Raw genomic sequence first — 14,331 nt, 5'->3', positions numbered from 1 at the left:
CATGTCTATGAAATCTATGAAATCTTCATTCAGCTAATTTACTGTGCTAAGGCACCTCATGTAATTGCCAAGACAGAAAAATAAATTATCTCATTGATCAATTTTAATGCTATTAGTTTCACACCCTACTTAAGTTTTTGCATTAGCTATATTATGCATCTGTCTCTCTCATCATTTTAAATTAACACTGGCTCATAATCACAAACTAATAGAAAGATCTATTTGTATTTCTTTTCCTACAATGCAAGTTTCCAAGGGACCCTCTTGCTCTTCTTTTTCAGCGTTCTAGGGGATGAAGTAGTTGGAATCTGGTCCAGACATGCTGAGAAAGCTGATGTAAATTGTGCCTGTGTTTCTCACTCGGGAATCAACCTCGTAACAGGCGATGATTTTGGCATGGTCAAACTGTTCGACTTTCCATGTCCTGAAAAGTTTGTAAGAATCTTTTGTTTGTGTCAATGCAAAAAACAGTGCTTATGATACTGTGATTTCTTTAGTTTCTCTAGGGGAAGGATTGATGATAATGCTTTCTTCTCTAATTTGTAGGTTTTAAATGTACCCATCTGATATTACCTCTATAGTCTCCTGAGTATATTTGCTTTCAGGTTTTCCAAAAACCTTGTACAATAGTTCTTGTTCTTTCCAAAGATCTTGTATAATAGCACAAGATTTCAAATCAATGGAGCACTAAAGATAGATGATAAGATTGTTTCTTTCCCTTGCACGTGCACACAAGTATTTAGAGACAATTTAATAGCTGCTGCATTATATCCCAATGGTGGTTGTTTTTCATGAAATAACTCCTGAAACTAGGAGCCTATAAAACATTTAGGAGCTTGGGGATACAGTGCTATATATATAGATAGGTACAAAGGCATATTTCTAGATGCATCTTGTAAACAGAAGAAGAGTATTTATGGCTTTACATTTGTTCTTTGTTTTAGGCAAAACACAAACGATTTTTAGGTCACTCAGCCCATTTGACTAATATTCGATTTACAAGCGGGGATAGATATGTTGTCAGTGCTGGTGGGGATGACTGCAGGTATGTATGGCTTTCCATTGTTTTGCCAAAGTAATTCGGGATTTAATATAAACAGTTTTTAATAATGAAGAGGTAATATTAGAGTTCAGTATCTGTCTTTTAAAGCTCTAAGCTTGTTCTTGATTGTACAGGAGTAATCACAGATTCACAGCATATGTTTTTTTCCTATTTAAGAGCACAACCACTAGTATGAACTGCTTAACATTCAGTAGAATAGAAAGTTAAACTGCTTCTGCAAATGCTAATAATGTTTGAAATCATTTTTTTAAATTGACTGGATAATAGTGTTAATAGAAGTTTATCTTATAAATATGCTAACCTGGCTGTATTTTTTTTATCTCTTGCTTAACTTCTTTTTTGAAAATACAGCTTATTTGTCTGGAAATGTGTGCATATGCCTCATTGAGGGATACGTGGAGGCTTTGCAAAAAGGACGCTGCATGAAGTAATAGGCATGAAAGACCCAGGATTGGAATGCGACACTCTTAAGTGCCCTGCATGCTTAAGAAATGGTGCTGATCCAAGACACAGAGTAGTCTGTCTCTGGAAGACAAATGGTTAGACAGTCTGTGAGAGAGATGGACTGTTACAAATGTGCTCCACCCAGTAGATTTGCTCTAGAACTGGAAAATCCAGGTTTGTATTCCGCTCACTGCCAGAGGTTGAAAAAAGAAGCACCTGGATAAAAGGGTTCTTAGCTAAAGAAGTGAGTTGTGGATCAATGTACAGTTTCCCAGTACAGTCCTGGGTTTTACTGAAGACATATTTGGACCTAGTGCTGTACATTGATATGTTTATTTTCAGCATGAATGTGTTTCCTTTGAGTTCTGCAAACTGAATGTCATTGAGAGAGAATATTCCATATTTTATTACTGAAAGAGAAGCATTTAGCAGATCTTAACTAAAACTACACAGTATTTTAATAAGCACTTACAGTAATAGAATGGGAAACAACATTTCTATGAGAGATCAAAATATGAAGCACTGTCAGGTGAAGAAATAAAAATAGTAAAGTTTGTTGCAGTATTCTTGTATTGAGGCCTGGGTCACGATCATGTCTAGTGAGTCCTGCTGGATGTGCATGAATCCATTCTTCAAGGCTAGTTTAGTGTTTTTGTTGCACTTAAACATTAAATTAGTTCTGTGAGCAAAAGCCAATTTGCTCACTTTGCGAGTGCCTTGCCCACAACCTAAAAGTCTAACTCCAATTTTTGCCTTGTGAATAAAAGTGAACTCAGTGAAAGAGATTACTGCTGTGTTACTTGCCTGGGCTGCTAGCTTACACTGGAAATGTTGAATAAGGTGATGAAGATGATAGTATCTGTGATTGCTAACACTTGGGATTGTCGCCAGTTGCAAAAATAGATTTTCATAGCAATAGGAATCATTGATTTTATTTTCTCAGCATCACTTGGGGATTCAGAGAAAACAGAATCTTTCCAAACATTGGTATTTTGTACATTCTAATTTTTTAAGAGGAATAATTGGCTAGAAGAGGTCTCTCTTTAGTTTTTGCTCCTGATTGTAATAATACCCCATCATACACTTCTTTAAAGAAGCCGTCCATAGTAAGGCCATGAATCTGCTGTAACCCTTAGGGTATACTGAAAACTGCAAAATAATGAGACTCGAGAAAGAAAAAGTCTTTAAGGAGTGTTGAATTTCCAGAGCAAGTTTCGTACAAACTGGTAAGATTGCTTCAACTGTTCGTCTGAATGGGTCACGTGGCAGAGCCATTTGCTAAGCTACAGCTTTGAGGTATTAGGCCAAATGGTTATTTCCCATGCTATGTGAAAAGGGACAAAAATGATGAACTTGTCAGGTGAGCTGGCAGCACTATGCTTATTAATTAATAGCATTGGTTGAGGACATAGGGCTTTCAGAGTTTCTTTATTTGATTCCACAAGTCAGGCAGTGAGTAGACTCCTCTTATTCACCTCTTCCCTTGTCTTACTCCATGTTCATGTTAAAATTAAACCAGTAAACTTCAGCACCCTGTGTAATTGTGTGTGTGTGTGGGGGGGGTGATGGTGACAGGAGGAATGGAAGAAATGTTATAAATTAGGTATGAAAGTAGAAGCAACTCAGCCAAACTTCTGCGCTCTGCTATGTCCAGCAATGCTTGTTGTTAAACACTGTATAAACTAGTGACCCAACAAACATCCTAAGATGGCATCAGGATGCTTTCTTTATCATACTAGTTTAAGCAGAATTTTTCCCATGGAAAGTGCATTGAAGCAACTCAAGCAGGATTTAGACCATACTGCTTTATTACGTTACTAGAGTGCATAGCCTTACTAAGCGTGCAGTTGTGCTATAGGACCAAAGCATTAGCTCCTGGGACCAAGGTCTGTGGCTCTGATGATGATCTCACAGTAACATTACATTGGTAACATCACTGACCAAGTGGAACCCAGCATGATCTATATGGCTGTGTCCTCACCCTCATGGCAGAGTCAAGCTGTGTTTGCACCCTCATTTCCCACATATGCCTTCATATGAAAATTAAAAGTTGGCACTTAAGTCCTACTGCACCCACCATAGAGAAGCTGCCAGGGTGTGTAAACCTGCTCCTGGAGGTTCTTCATGCCAGCTATTAAAGGGGGCAGCAGCCAGCAAAAAGCATGGGGGTGCCTCTGCATGCTTTGGGTTGGTTGCAAGATGTTCCTTTGCTGACAGAAGAAAGAAGCTCTACTGCCCAGGGATCTGTGCGTGTAGAGGCACTCCCCATTTCATCAGCAGTGATTAGGCCTTCCCCATGTCACTGTTTTATCTTTGCCCTGTTTTCTTGCTGGGAGTGAATCTAGCACTTTTAAAATCAGCAATTTAACCCAGAGAGCCCATTAGAGAAAGGAAAGAACAGACCATGCCCGCAGACCCAGATCTGCTCTTGAAGATTATTTCCTTTTCTCATTAATTTAAATAAACTAGAAAAGGAAATTCCACATCTTGCATAAGGGCTGGAATTTAAAACAAATCATCAACTCAGGCTTAACAATGTTCCTATCAGAAGCAGCAGCTTGGAGCCTCGATGGGCAAAAAATCCTTGGCTTGAAGGGGGTACTAATTAGCCAAAAGTAGTGGATCATTTAGCCTTAATCTCTCATTTTGTTGTAGTAAATCCTCATAATGAACCTTTTTTGGCTGTGGCAAAATAGGGAGACTGGACGGTGCTTTTGGAATTCAGGCTGTCTGGATTGTGCAAAGTTCCCTCTTGATGCTTGAACGTATGCACGCAGCACTGCTTGTTTTGGCTAAAAACAGACTTCATTGCCCTGAGTAACGCAAACAAGATCTGCACTACCAGAAAATCTTACTGTCCCAGTCTAACCATCAACTGCCTAAACTGAATCTATGTACGGTACAGAAATTAGATGGGCCTTCACTTATGTCCTCACATAACCTACCTCTTATACAATACCTTTACCCAGAGAGTGGGGGACCTAGGTTCAATTCCCTCCACACCTTCCCTGTTTTTGCAGATGTGCCATTATCCTGTAGAGAGTTGAGGATTCATTAGGTCAGAGTAAGTGAGTGTGAACATGAATCTGATGCAATAGCTAAGAGGTTAGGATGCTCACCTGAGTGTGAGAAGTCTTGAGTTCTGTTGTTTCCAGCCCCTGCTCCAAGGTCTGCTTCTCCATTTTACATTTAAATAGTCACTGGACAGATCTGTCCCTATCTTCTTGGGCTAGTGCTCTACTCCATGGGATATTGCACAAGATCAGCGCCATCTTCTCCAGCCACATTGCAAATAAAAGGAGCACTATGGCATTCTTTCAGAGAACAGGTTGTAGGCACTTTCCTTCAGGGGAGGATTCTGGGGAGTTGACTGCAAACAGATAGAGGCATCTTCCTGGAACCCTAAGCCAGACAGGATTCAGACCCCTCACTATCACCAGCAATTCCTGCTGGCTGCTGGTAGGCAGCTTCCTGTTAAATGTGCTGCCTGTTGAAACCCATTAGGAAGAGCCCAACTGCCTCCATGTACCCACCTCTGAGGCATGATTTCCATCTGGAACAAGATACCAAAGTCCTTTATTGGCTCCAGCCAATAGTAATCTCCCCTTGACACTGTGAAAGCATGAGAACTCTGTTTATTTCTTGGACTTCTCTTACACAAGAAAACATATGTATTTTGGTTTCATTTCTCAATGCAGGAGAAGTGACAAGCCTTAAATTTGGTTGAAAAATGATTTTTATCCATAATCAAAGCTATAGATGAACATCTTTGCATCTCTAGATACAGACCAAGACAAATCTCCCAATTGGATCATAGAGAGTCACATGGGGGACACCAGCCCACCAACTGTTAGCGCAGACTTAGTGAAGGGGCATTTGGAGGGGCTAGATGTGTTCAGTTCAGTGGGCCCATATGAAGTTCATCCAAGGGTGCTGAAGGAATTGGCCAGTGTCATAGCAGAGCTACTGGCACAGTTGCTCGAATGCTCCTTGTGGTCTGGTTAGGTCCCAGAGGACTGGAAAAGGGCCAGTGTGGTCTCTGTTTTCAAGAAGGGGAGGAGGGAGGAACTGGGAAACTATAGTGCAGTTAGTCTCACCTCTCTCCTTAGGAAAACCCTGGAAAAAATCATTAAGCATCACATTTGTGGGAACCCTGCAGGGGAAATAATGCTCAAAGAAAATCAGCATGGATTCATTGCAGGTAGATTCTGCCTGACTAACCTTGTTTCTTTTTATGACCAGCTAACAAAATGCTTAGACTTAGGAGTCGAGGTAGATGTCTACCTAGGCTTTAAGGAGGCCTTCGATACGGTATTGCATTCTGTTCTTGTAAATAAACAGACAGGATGTGATGGAGATGATTACATGGTCAGATGGGTGGCAAATTGGCTTAGGGGTTGCACCCACATAGGGTGTGGTAGACACAGCAATTTCAACCTGGAAAGATGTGGGCAGTGGAGTCCCGCAAGGCTTCGTCCTTGGACCGGTGCTATTCAATGTCTTCATCAGTGACTTGGGCGAGGGTGTGGAGAGCACCCTGCCCAAGTTTGCATATGATACCAAATTATGGGGCAAAGTTAACATACCAGAGGGTAGGGAGCAGAACCAGGCGGATCTGGACAGGTTGGAAAAATGGTCAGAATTAAATAGGTTGCAGTTTAACAAAGACAAGTGCAAAGTGCTGCACATGGGCAAAAAGACCCACCCACATACTTACAGGCTGGGGAGATGACCTTCTCAGCAGCACAGCAGTGGAAAGGGATCTTGGAGTCATAGTTGACTCCAAGATGAACATGAGTCGTCAGTGTGACTAGGTGATCAACAAAGTTAACTGCACTTTATCATGCATTAGCAGATGCATGATGAGCAGGTCCAGTGAAGCGATCCTTGCCCTCTATTGGCACTGGTCAGGCTGCAGTTGGAGTGCTGCATCCAGTTTTGGGCACCACACTTCAAGACGGATCTGGAGAATCTTGAGAGGGTTCAGAGGAGGGCCACTCGTATGGTCAGAGGCCTGCAGGCAAGGCCATACAAGGGGAGACTGAGGGACCTAGATCTCTTCAGCCTTTGCAAGAGAAGGCTGAGAAATGATCTTGTGGCTGCCTATAAATTCATCAGGGGAGGGCAGCAGGGAATAGGAGATACTCCTATTTACTAGGGCACCCCTTGGAGTATCTAGGAACAATGGCCACAAATTAACGGGGAGCAGATTTGAGTTGGACGTTAGAAGGAACTTCTTCACACTGAGGGTTACCAGAATCTGGAATGAGCTTTCAAGGGAGGTCCCCTACCTTGGAGGTCTTCAAGAGGAGACTGGACAAGCACGTAGCTGGGGTCCCCAGTGCTCTTTCTTGCCCAGGGCAGGGGGTCGGACTTGGTGACTTACTGAGGTCCCTTCTGACCCTAACATCTGTGAATCTCTGAACTTCTTGCTCGTGTTTTGGACAGTGAGTGAATCATACTGTGGCCGTCTTCCTGAATGTACCACCCCTAAGCAAAGGGAAGAAAAATATTGCAGGTCACACTGTAAACTGCCATATTAGTTGTAACACTTGTGTTTTAGTGCTCCTACCTGTGGTTCATATGCATGCTCTTCTATACCTGCAGACTCTTTATTTCTCTTTGCAACTTGTTTTCCCCCAGTGGCCGTGATACCATGATTTTTTTTCTTGCATGAATAGATGGAAGCATGCCAAAGCCTGCTGTGCACTCTTTGTACCAGACTCTGTGGTACAGTCAGACCAAATCCCTTTCTTGCTTTTGGTTTTCTTGTACTTCTGGTCTCTTAACAAACTGATCTTGAAACAAACTCTGAATGCCCAATTATTTAGGAGAAAGAAAACAATGTGTGTATAATGTGGAGTGTGACTGCAGTGGATATGATTGCCCAAATAATTCACAAATAACTGAGTGAAATCGCAGCAGCTGACTTTTTTTTTTGTCTTGTTCACATTGAATTACTGAAAAATTGGGTTATTAGAAACTGAGTTATTTATAAATTTATGGTTGAAACAGGCCCCTCCCACCCCAAGAGTGCAGATTATAATTCTAATCTATGTGCATCATCTGGGTTAAAACCATTGATCAGGATTGGGGCCCACTTAGTTGGGTGGGTGGCAACTTAAAAATATCCAGGAAGAGAGTCATCCTTCCCTACAATCTAAGAAAATAAGAGGTTGGGGGAAGAAGTATACCCATAGCATTGTCATTATTTTCATTTTTTTTAATTGAGAGGATGAGAAAATAGGAACAAGGGAAGTATAGAGAAAGAAAAAACAGGGTAAAAGTTGGGGAGTGAGGTAGGCAGTAGTGAGGAGGGCTGTAACTGAGGGTGCAAGATGAAAGAATGAGTCAGACAACCTACAACTGCACCCTGCTGCTATCCCGAGGGCCCACTGGCTGTGTAAGGCTGGTAGGGAGGAGGGGGCAGGACTTGGTGTCACCTGAGGTGTAGTCTGGGACTCTCTAATAGAAGGCAACAGGGCATATCCCATGCCTTCTATTCCCGGGAAGTTGCAGCTGCTCCTGAAAGGTAACTTGTGTCCTAATCTGTTGTCTTGCCACTCACATCCCACGTAGCTGTGAGAGAAAACTTCTGGAACGAGGAAAAAACCCTCCCAGAGCAAGGCACGGTGGGGACTGAGACTAACCCCCAGAACATGGGGAAGACCCTTCCCCAGCTCCCAGCATGGACTGGGGATATCTTTTCTCTCCCCAAAGTAAGCAAAGGGCAAGGTGAGGGGGAAATTGCATGGAGCCAGACAGGAATTCCCCTACTCACCTGTGCTTTGCTTGGTATAAGGAGAGGGAGGCAACAGCCCAGGTCCTGCTCTGCACTGAGAAAGGCTTTCCCTGTATGCCTAGCTCTGTTCTGGTGGTAACTGTCCCCCCCGTGCTTTGCTCGGTGCATGGAAAGGGAGGGGCTCTCTCCTTGCTGTGCACAGGGCAGGGGCTTCCCGAGGCACTTGGCTCCCTACTGAGGGAGTAATCTCCGCGTCCTTCCCTCCCCTCCCCTCCCCCTCTCCACACACTGCTTTGCTCCTCATGGAGGGATTTCCTTTGTGTGTCACTTGCTTGGCTCAGGGGAAGGATTTTTGCACCACCCTGGACTTTGTCCAGCATGGGGAAAGGGACTTGCCAGGCTGTCTGGCTCCCTGGTGGAGAAATTAGCCCCATGTGCCTGGCTCTGCTCTTGAGGACAGCATGTACTCTTTGCCCAGAGCTAAGAGGCCTCCTTGACTCAGAGATGGGATTATCCCCTCGCTACGCAGCACCAGCGGGCACGACAGGGATCCCCTTCCTCCTCACCACTTTTGCCCAGCTCTGTCCTAGGGGTGGAGTAGAGCGATGTTAACTACTGGAGTCCTGTAACTCCGAGCTGTATTGCTGACCAGCTCTTCAGCAACACAAGCTCGTGTGCCACTTCCTCCTCCAAAAACTGGTTGTCCCCAACTTCCCTAGGACAAATGATCACCATCTCCTACTACAGAGCTATCAAAGACAGAGACCATAGAGCCATTTCAATCAGTCTTCAGGGCCCCTAGAGGGCCAAACTCTCAGCTGCGGAGTCCCAGCTGGAATATGGCAGCAGCAGGGCGGGGGCACGTGACAGCTATGTTAACTCCTGCGCTGCCACTGTCAAACCCAAATCCGGCCTCTGGGCAGCCCCACAGTCCTGAGCCACCCCCAGGGCCCAGGTTAGCTTGACCTCCCTATCCTAAAAAATCTGTCTCCCCCTTTCAGGAGGCTTTACACACTAGTCCTTGTTTAAATTCCCAAACATACATTATATTAAGATGTGAATTAAAGTAATGAACACTTAGCAGCAACATAAGGGGAAAAAATCATTAGTTCTTTAGTTATCTCCAGAAAAATTGTTGTGAATGCAGGAAATAGGTTAAAACTGCTAATATCCAAATCTTTTCAAGTTTGGAAATCCAGTTAGTCACCTGAAAAACTTTTATTTGGCCCTGAAGAAATACCATGCAAGCACTGTAGAACTGTAGTGACACACAGCACATATGTCATCCTAAACTGGGATTGAAATGCTTTAGTTTTTTTCCTCTTAGTGTCACTAAAGGACAGAATTGAGATTTATTAGTACCGTAGGTGTATAGTCTCGTTTTCTTTTTTTATTTTAACCTACATGAACTTCCTGGGTTCATAACACTTCCTTTGGGATCCACTGGGACAGTTATGGTGCTTTTATACTTAAATTACTGATATGTGTTTTCTGTCATACCTCCATGTTATTGTAGATATTAGCTGGGAGTTTTTACCAAACTGCTTAGATGTTCATAAAAGACCATTATGAAATCCCAAAAAATGTTGCCATGGGATATTTTTCATAATGAAAAGATAGATAGTATCATCCTTTCATTTTGAGGCCTAGATTTACCAGTGCACTCCTGCAGTTTCTCAGGCTGGAGCAGTGCAGCGCAGCTGGAGTATTGTGGCCAGTTCCCTTAGAGCAGTGGCTCTCAACCAGTCAAGGGTGATGCGGTGTGTGACCTCCATGTTCCCCCACAACCACCCACATACCAGTTTCCCCTCACCCCACAACTCCCTTTGCACACCTCTATGAAGCCTACCACTACTCTCTTTTGCTTGTAAACCTCTTTTCTTTAAACAAAAATTAAGGTTGAATGTTCTCCTTTAGTTTCTTCTTCAGTACTGCGTGAGGAACACCTTTTTCAGCCGATTTCACGAAGAACATGCACTTGCAGAAATGCCCTATTTCATTCATGGGTATTTTAAGAGACACTTTTCCCTGGAATTTTCTGTAAAGAACACTGTTGTCAGCCCGTTGAAGAAGAAAGTTAAGAATAATGGCAAAAACTAGAAGTTGATCTTAAACAAATGTAGTCAGTGCATGAGATAGATAAATTGGAAAAATGTGGGCTGGATAAAACTACAAGGTGGTAGATAACTGGCTCAATAGCCACAAGCAAAGAATAGTTATTAATGGGTCTGCATCAGAGTGCTAGGTTTCAAGTGGAGTCCCACAGGGGTCTGTCTGTCCTGTTTAACATGTGTATTAACAGTTTGGATGCTGGCATGGAAAGCTTCTTGAGCATGTTTGCAGACAACATGAAACTGGGAAGAATTGTGAACCAAATGTAAATGCAATTCAGAAAGATCTTGACAGATTGGAAAACTGGGCTGGAGCTAACAGGATGAAGTTCAGTGTAGACAAATGCAAAATGCTGCACCTCAGGAGGAATAATCAAAAACATGCATTCAAAATGGGGGACACTTGGCTGGATGGCAATATGGAAAAGGACTTGGGGAGTCTTGGTAGACCACAAACTTGGTACGAGTCTGCAGTGTGATGCAGTCACACAAAAGGCTAATCTGGTTTTGGGCTTCATTGGGCGCAGACACCAGGATGATAGTGTCTCTCTACTCAGCCCTATTTACACCTCATCTGGAGCAGTGTGCAGTTCTGGGCTCCACATTTTAAAAAACATGTGGACAAGTTAGAAAGGGTACACAGGCAGGCAACAAAGAGGATCAAAGTCTTGGAAGGCAAGTTGTATGAAGAGAAGCTGAAGGATTTAGGCATGTCCAGCTTGCAAAAAAGGCACTTATGCGGGGACATGATAGTGGTCTTCAAATACCTGAGGGGCTTCCACAAAGAAGAGGAAAAGCTCCGTTTCCCTCTTGCTGCAGAGAGGACATAGACCAATGGCTTGAAGTTGCAGCAAAGTAAATTTAGATTATATATCAAGAAAAACGTCTTTACAGTGAGATGGTGAAACTGGACTGCCTAGGGAAGTTGTGGACTCTTCATGACTGGAGGTATTCAAGAAGGGGTTGGACAGCCGCTGGTTGGGGATGATCTAGATGTAGCTATACCGATTTTCTGCTGCGGGTATTATGCAGGTTTCTGGGCTTTGCTGGTTGCTCCCACCCTGCTCTACCCCTTCTCTCACCCTTTTTCTGCTATATATGTCAAGATGTTTTTAAGCCTTCCCAGAAGCACTGGGTGTTTGCTGCACCTGCTAAGAGCAAAGCCAGACGTTCCAGGCTAGAGGGTCTTGCCTCCTGCTCAGGGTCTGCCCGCTCGCCACATCTGGGGTCAGGAAGGAATTTTACCCCATGGTCAGACTGGTATGGACTATGGGGTTTTTGCCTTCCTCTGAAGCAGGGGGCGTGGGCCTCTACCTGGAACCTCTTGAGTATATATTGACATTTTATAGGAGCAGGACATTGGCTGCTGTGGTTTCCCTGCTTTACCTGTGGCAGGTTAGGGTGACCTACCTGTGGTAGGTCTATGTTGTGTCAAGGTTGAGGGCAGACTTATGCAGTTTAGATTATGGTTGTATGGGGTGGTTTGGATAAAGATGATACTGCCTTAGGCAGGGGGTTGGACCCTCTTGAGATCCCTTTCAGCCTTACTTCTCTGTGACTCTGACTGTCATTAAGCTTGAACTACGCAGGAAGTTTGCAGAGTCTGTCATTTGAAATAAAACAGTTGCTAGACAACATTTCAATTGTTATAGTCCACTTTAAAACCGGTGAGCTCAAACTGGTTTGTAGATTGACTTCTGATTTAAAAGTAAGGGCTGCAATCTTGAATGATAGTGTGTTCTTCATACAGAATAAAATGCTTGATCCCCAGCTTTCAGTGCAAGACTTAAAGCTTACTACTCACCTGTAACGTTGGAGCTGCATGTGGCACTTCCATAATTCTGTGCTTTTTTTCAAACATCTGCTGTACCCAGGACATGCTCAATTATGGAATTCTTTGGGAATATATTAAATGCATTTTATAAACTCCAAGCATGAACACTGGCACAAACTGCATGATAAAGTTGGTTTACTACTCTTGTGGCAATTTTGGTGTTGTCAGGTAATGCTTTCCATATTTCTAGTCGTTTTCCTTTACTTATTATTAGTTATCATCCTGTTGTGCTCTTCAGGCTTGGCATAGCTACTGTAAGTTTAACAAAGAAGCAGCCGGTACTTGTGAGCTTTGTTCAACTACTTTTTAGTTAATTTCTGAGTATACCGTATATTATGCTACGTAATGGAGAAGCTGCTTTATTAATTTGTAAAGAAAGTTAATGTACGTCTTATGTAAAGTTTTACATAAGAATAAAATCAAGACCACAGTAGGCATTTAAAATAATTAAAATTAATCTAAATGGCACACATTAGAAAACATTCCCCTCTGTCTGAAACTACATATCCTTTTAAGTTTGTGGCTTGGTTAACCACTATTTTTATTAGTGAAGAGTATCAGCAGATTGCCTTATGCTAAATACTGTACAGTTGGAGATAAAACATCAAAGCTGTCAAAATTCAGTAGTGAAGATATTATGAATCTGTTCTGCTACCCCACCAATGATAATGTTTTTCTTTTCTCTCATACTCAAAAGGTTAAAACAGCTTCCTGCTAACAAATGTATTTCTGAAAAGTGCAGCTAATGGAAATATTTTAAAATTCTGTATAACAATAATTTCATTTGCAGTCTCTTTATTTCGGGGGAAAAAAGAAGAGTATTTCAGCACTGTTCCTTATGGGAAAAGATCCTATCCTGTGCCCCTCCACTCAGCTGTCAGGTCATTTTAGGAAAATATCTTACTGTAGTTATTTAAGCTTAAAATCACAGATCCCAGATGTCTTTTTATATTTGTTGCGTTTTATTATGAAGTGTTTGTCAGATAATCCCTCTTGCTTTAACCAAAAAAAATGTACTCTGAACTAGTCCAAAGGTGTATGATCATGTATTACTGTAATAAGGATCATGGTTTTAAGCGTGCTCCCATTTTGTTTTTCACCATGACCATGTAACCCCTGTAACCATGCAACATTGTAGTTTCTATGTTGTTTAAATATATAAATTAAAACTTCAGATTTTGCAAAAATTAAGATTTTTTTTAAATTTGAATATAAGCTAAACTTAAAGTACTTAATCTCACAAATATATTTGAAAATAATTTCCTGGAGTGTTAAGTTTCAGAATTCAAAAGTATAGTTGTCAAATTTAAGTTATATATATGTAGCTAACATTGTTTTCTGGTATCTAATGTAAATATTTGTAAAGACAAAATATCTTTTGTATATTTTTGTGAAAATGTAATTCCCCAAAAGATACAAAAGATTTAATAAAAAAGTGCATTCATGTTACTGTTTAACACTTTGTCATTCCAGCGGGTGAATTACAGATTTTAAACTGTTTTTAGAGTTATTATTCTAATGGAGTCTGTCTTTGTCATGTGAGTTGTAAACGGTCTCTAGAGTGAGACAAGAGTATACTCAGTCGGATTGGGTGCCTGTGGAAAAATGGTTTCTGGAAGAGCCATTCCAGATGATGTCCTCTTGCTTGCCGATGGCTGCGTGCTCAGAACTTTCAACCTGGATTTCCATTTTGATTGCTCTTTAATTCGGAACAGTGGAATAACTCATCCCTTTGCCTGGGATGTTTAAAAAGAACTGCTTATGAATGACAGCTTTCACTCTTGTTCTCATCTCCTGCTCTCTGGCAATTTAGCAAGGGTCTGTGTCTTTTTGCTTAAAAACTAGGAAGCATTAACCTGCCTACGGAGTAGGATATTCATCAGCACCTCCATCTTTCCCACATGCCAGACGTGGCTGCATGAGAGAATTAAGAACACTGCTTCCCTTGCCTATCACTTCAACTTTAGACACATCTGGAGATAACACTGTCCATTACCCACCCCTAAAAAAATATCATGGTGACCTAAGCTGGAGGAACAAGCTCTGTAAAAAGTTGATTCTATTTTAAGAAATGGATTAAGTATATGATCTTTGAGTAATAACAGAACAGGGCCAAACAAACAGCAGATCACCAACC

At 42.0% G+C, this 14,331-nt stretch overlaps 1 protein-coding gene across 1 annotated transcript in view; it reads left to right on the top strand.

The window, feature by feature from the left end:
• Window positions 1-5,482, top strand: part of EML5 (echinoderm microtubule associated protein like 5) — a 222,112-nt gene extending 216,630 nt beyond the window's left edge. The window contains exons 40-42 of the mRNA XM_019552385.1: window positions 282-435; window positions 945-1,045; window positions 1,415-5,482. Of these exons, the coding sequence (XP_019407930.1) occupies window positions 282-435; window positions 945-1,045; window positions 1,415-1,451 (292 nt within the window). The 3' untranslated portion in view covers window positions 1,452-5,482. The remainder of the gene's footprint in view (window positions 1-281; window positions 436-944; window positions 1,046-1,414) is intronic.
• Window positions 5,483-14,331: the final 8,849 nt, after the last annotated feature.

This window comes from Crocodylus porosus, unplaced genomic scaffold (genome assembly GCF_001723895.1).
Source record: "Crocodylus porosus isolate Cpor-Errol unplaced genomic scaffold, CroPor_comp1, whole genome shotgun sequence".
Taxonomy (NCBI): Eukaryota; Metazoa; Chordata; order Crocodylia; family Crocodylidae; genus Crocodylus; species Crocodylus porosus.
The sequence above is the reverse complement of the archived record's forward strand: the minus strand, read 5'-3'. Positions and strand labels throughout refer to the sequence as shown.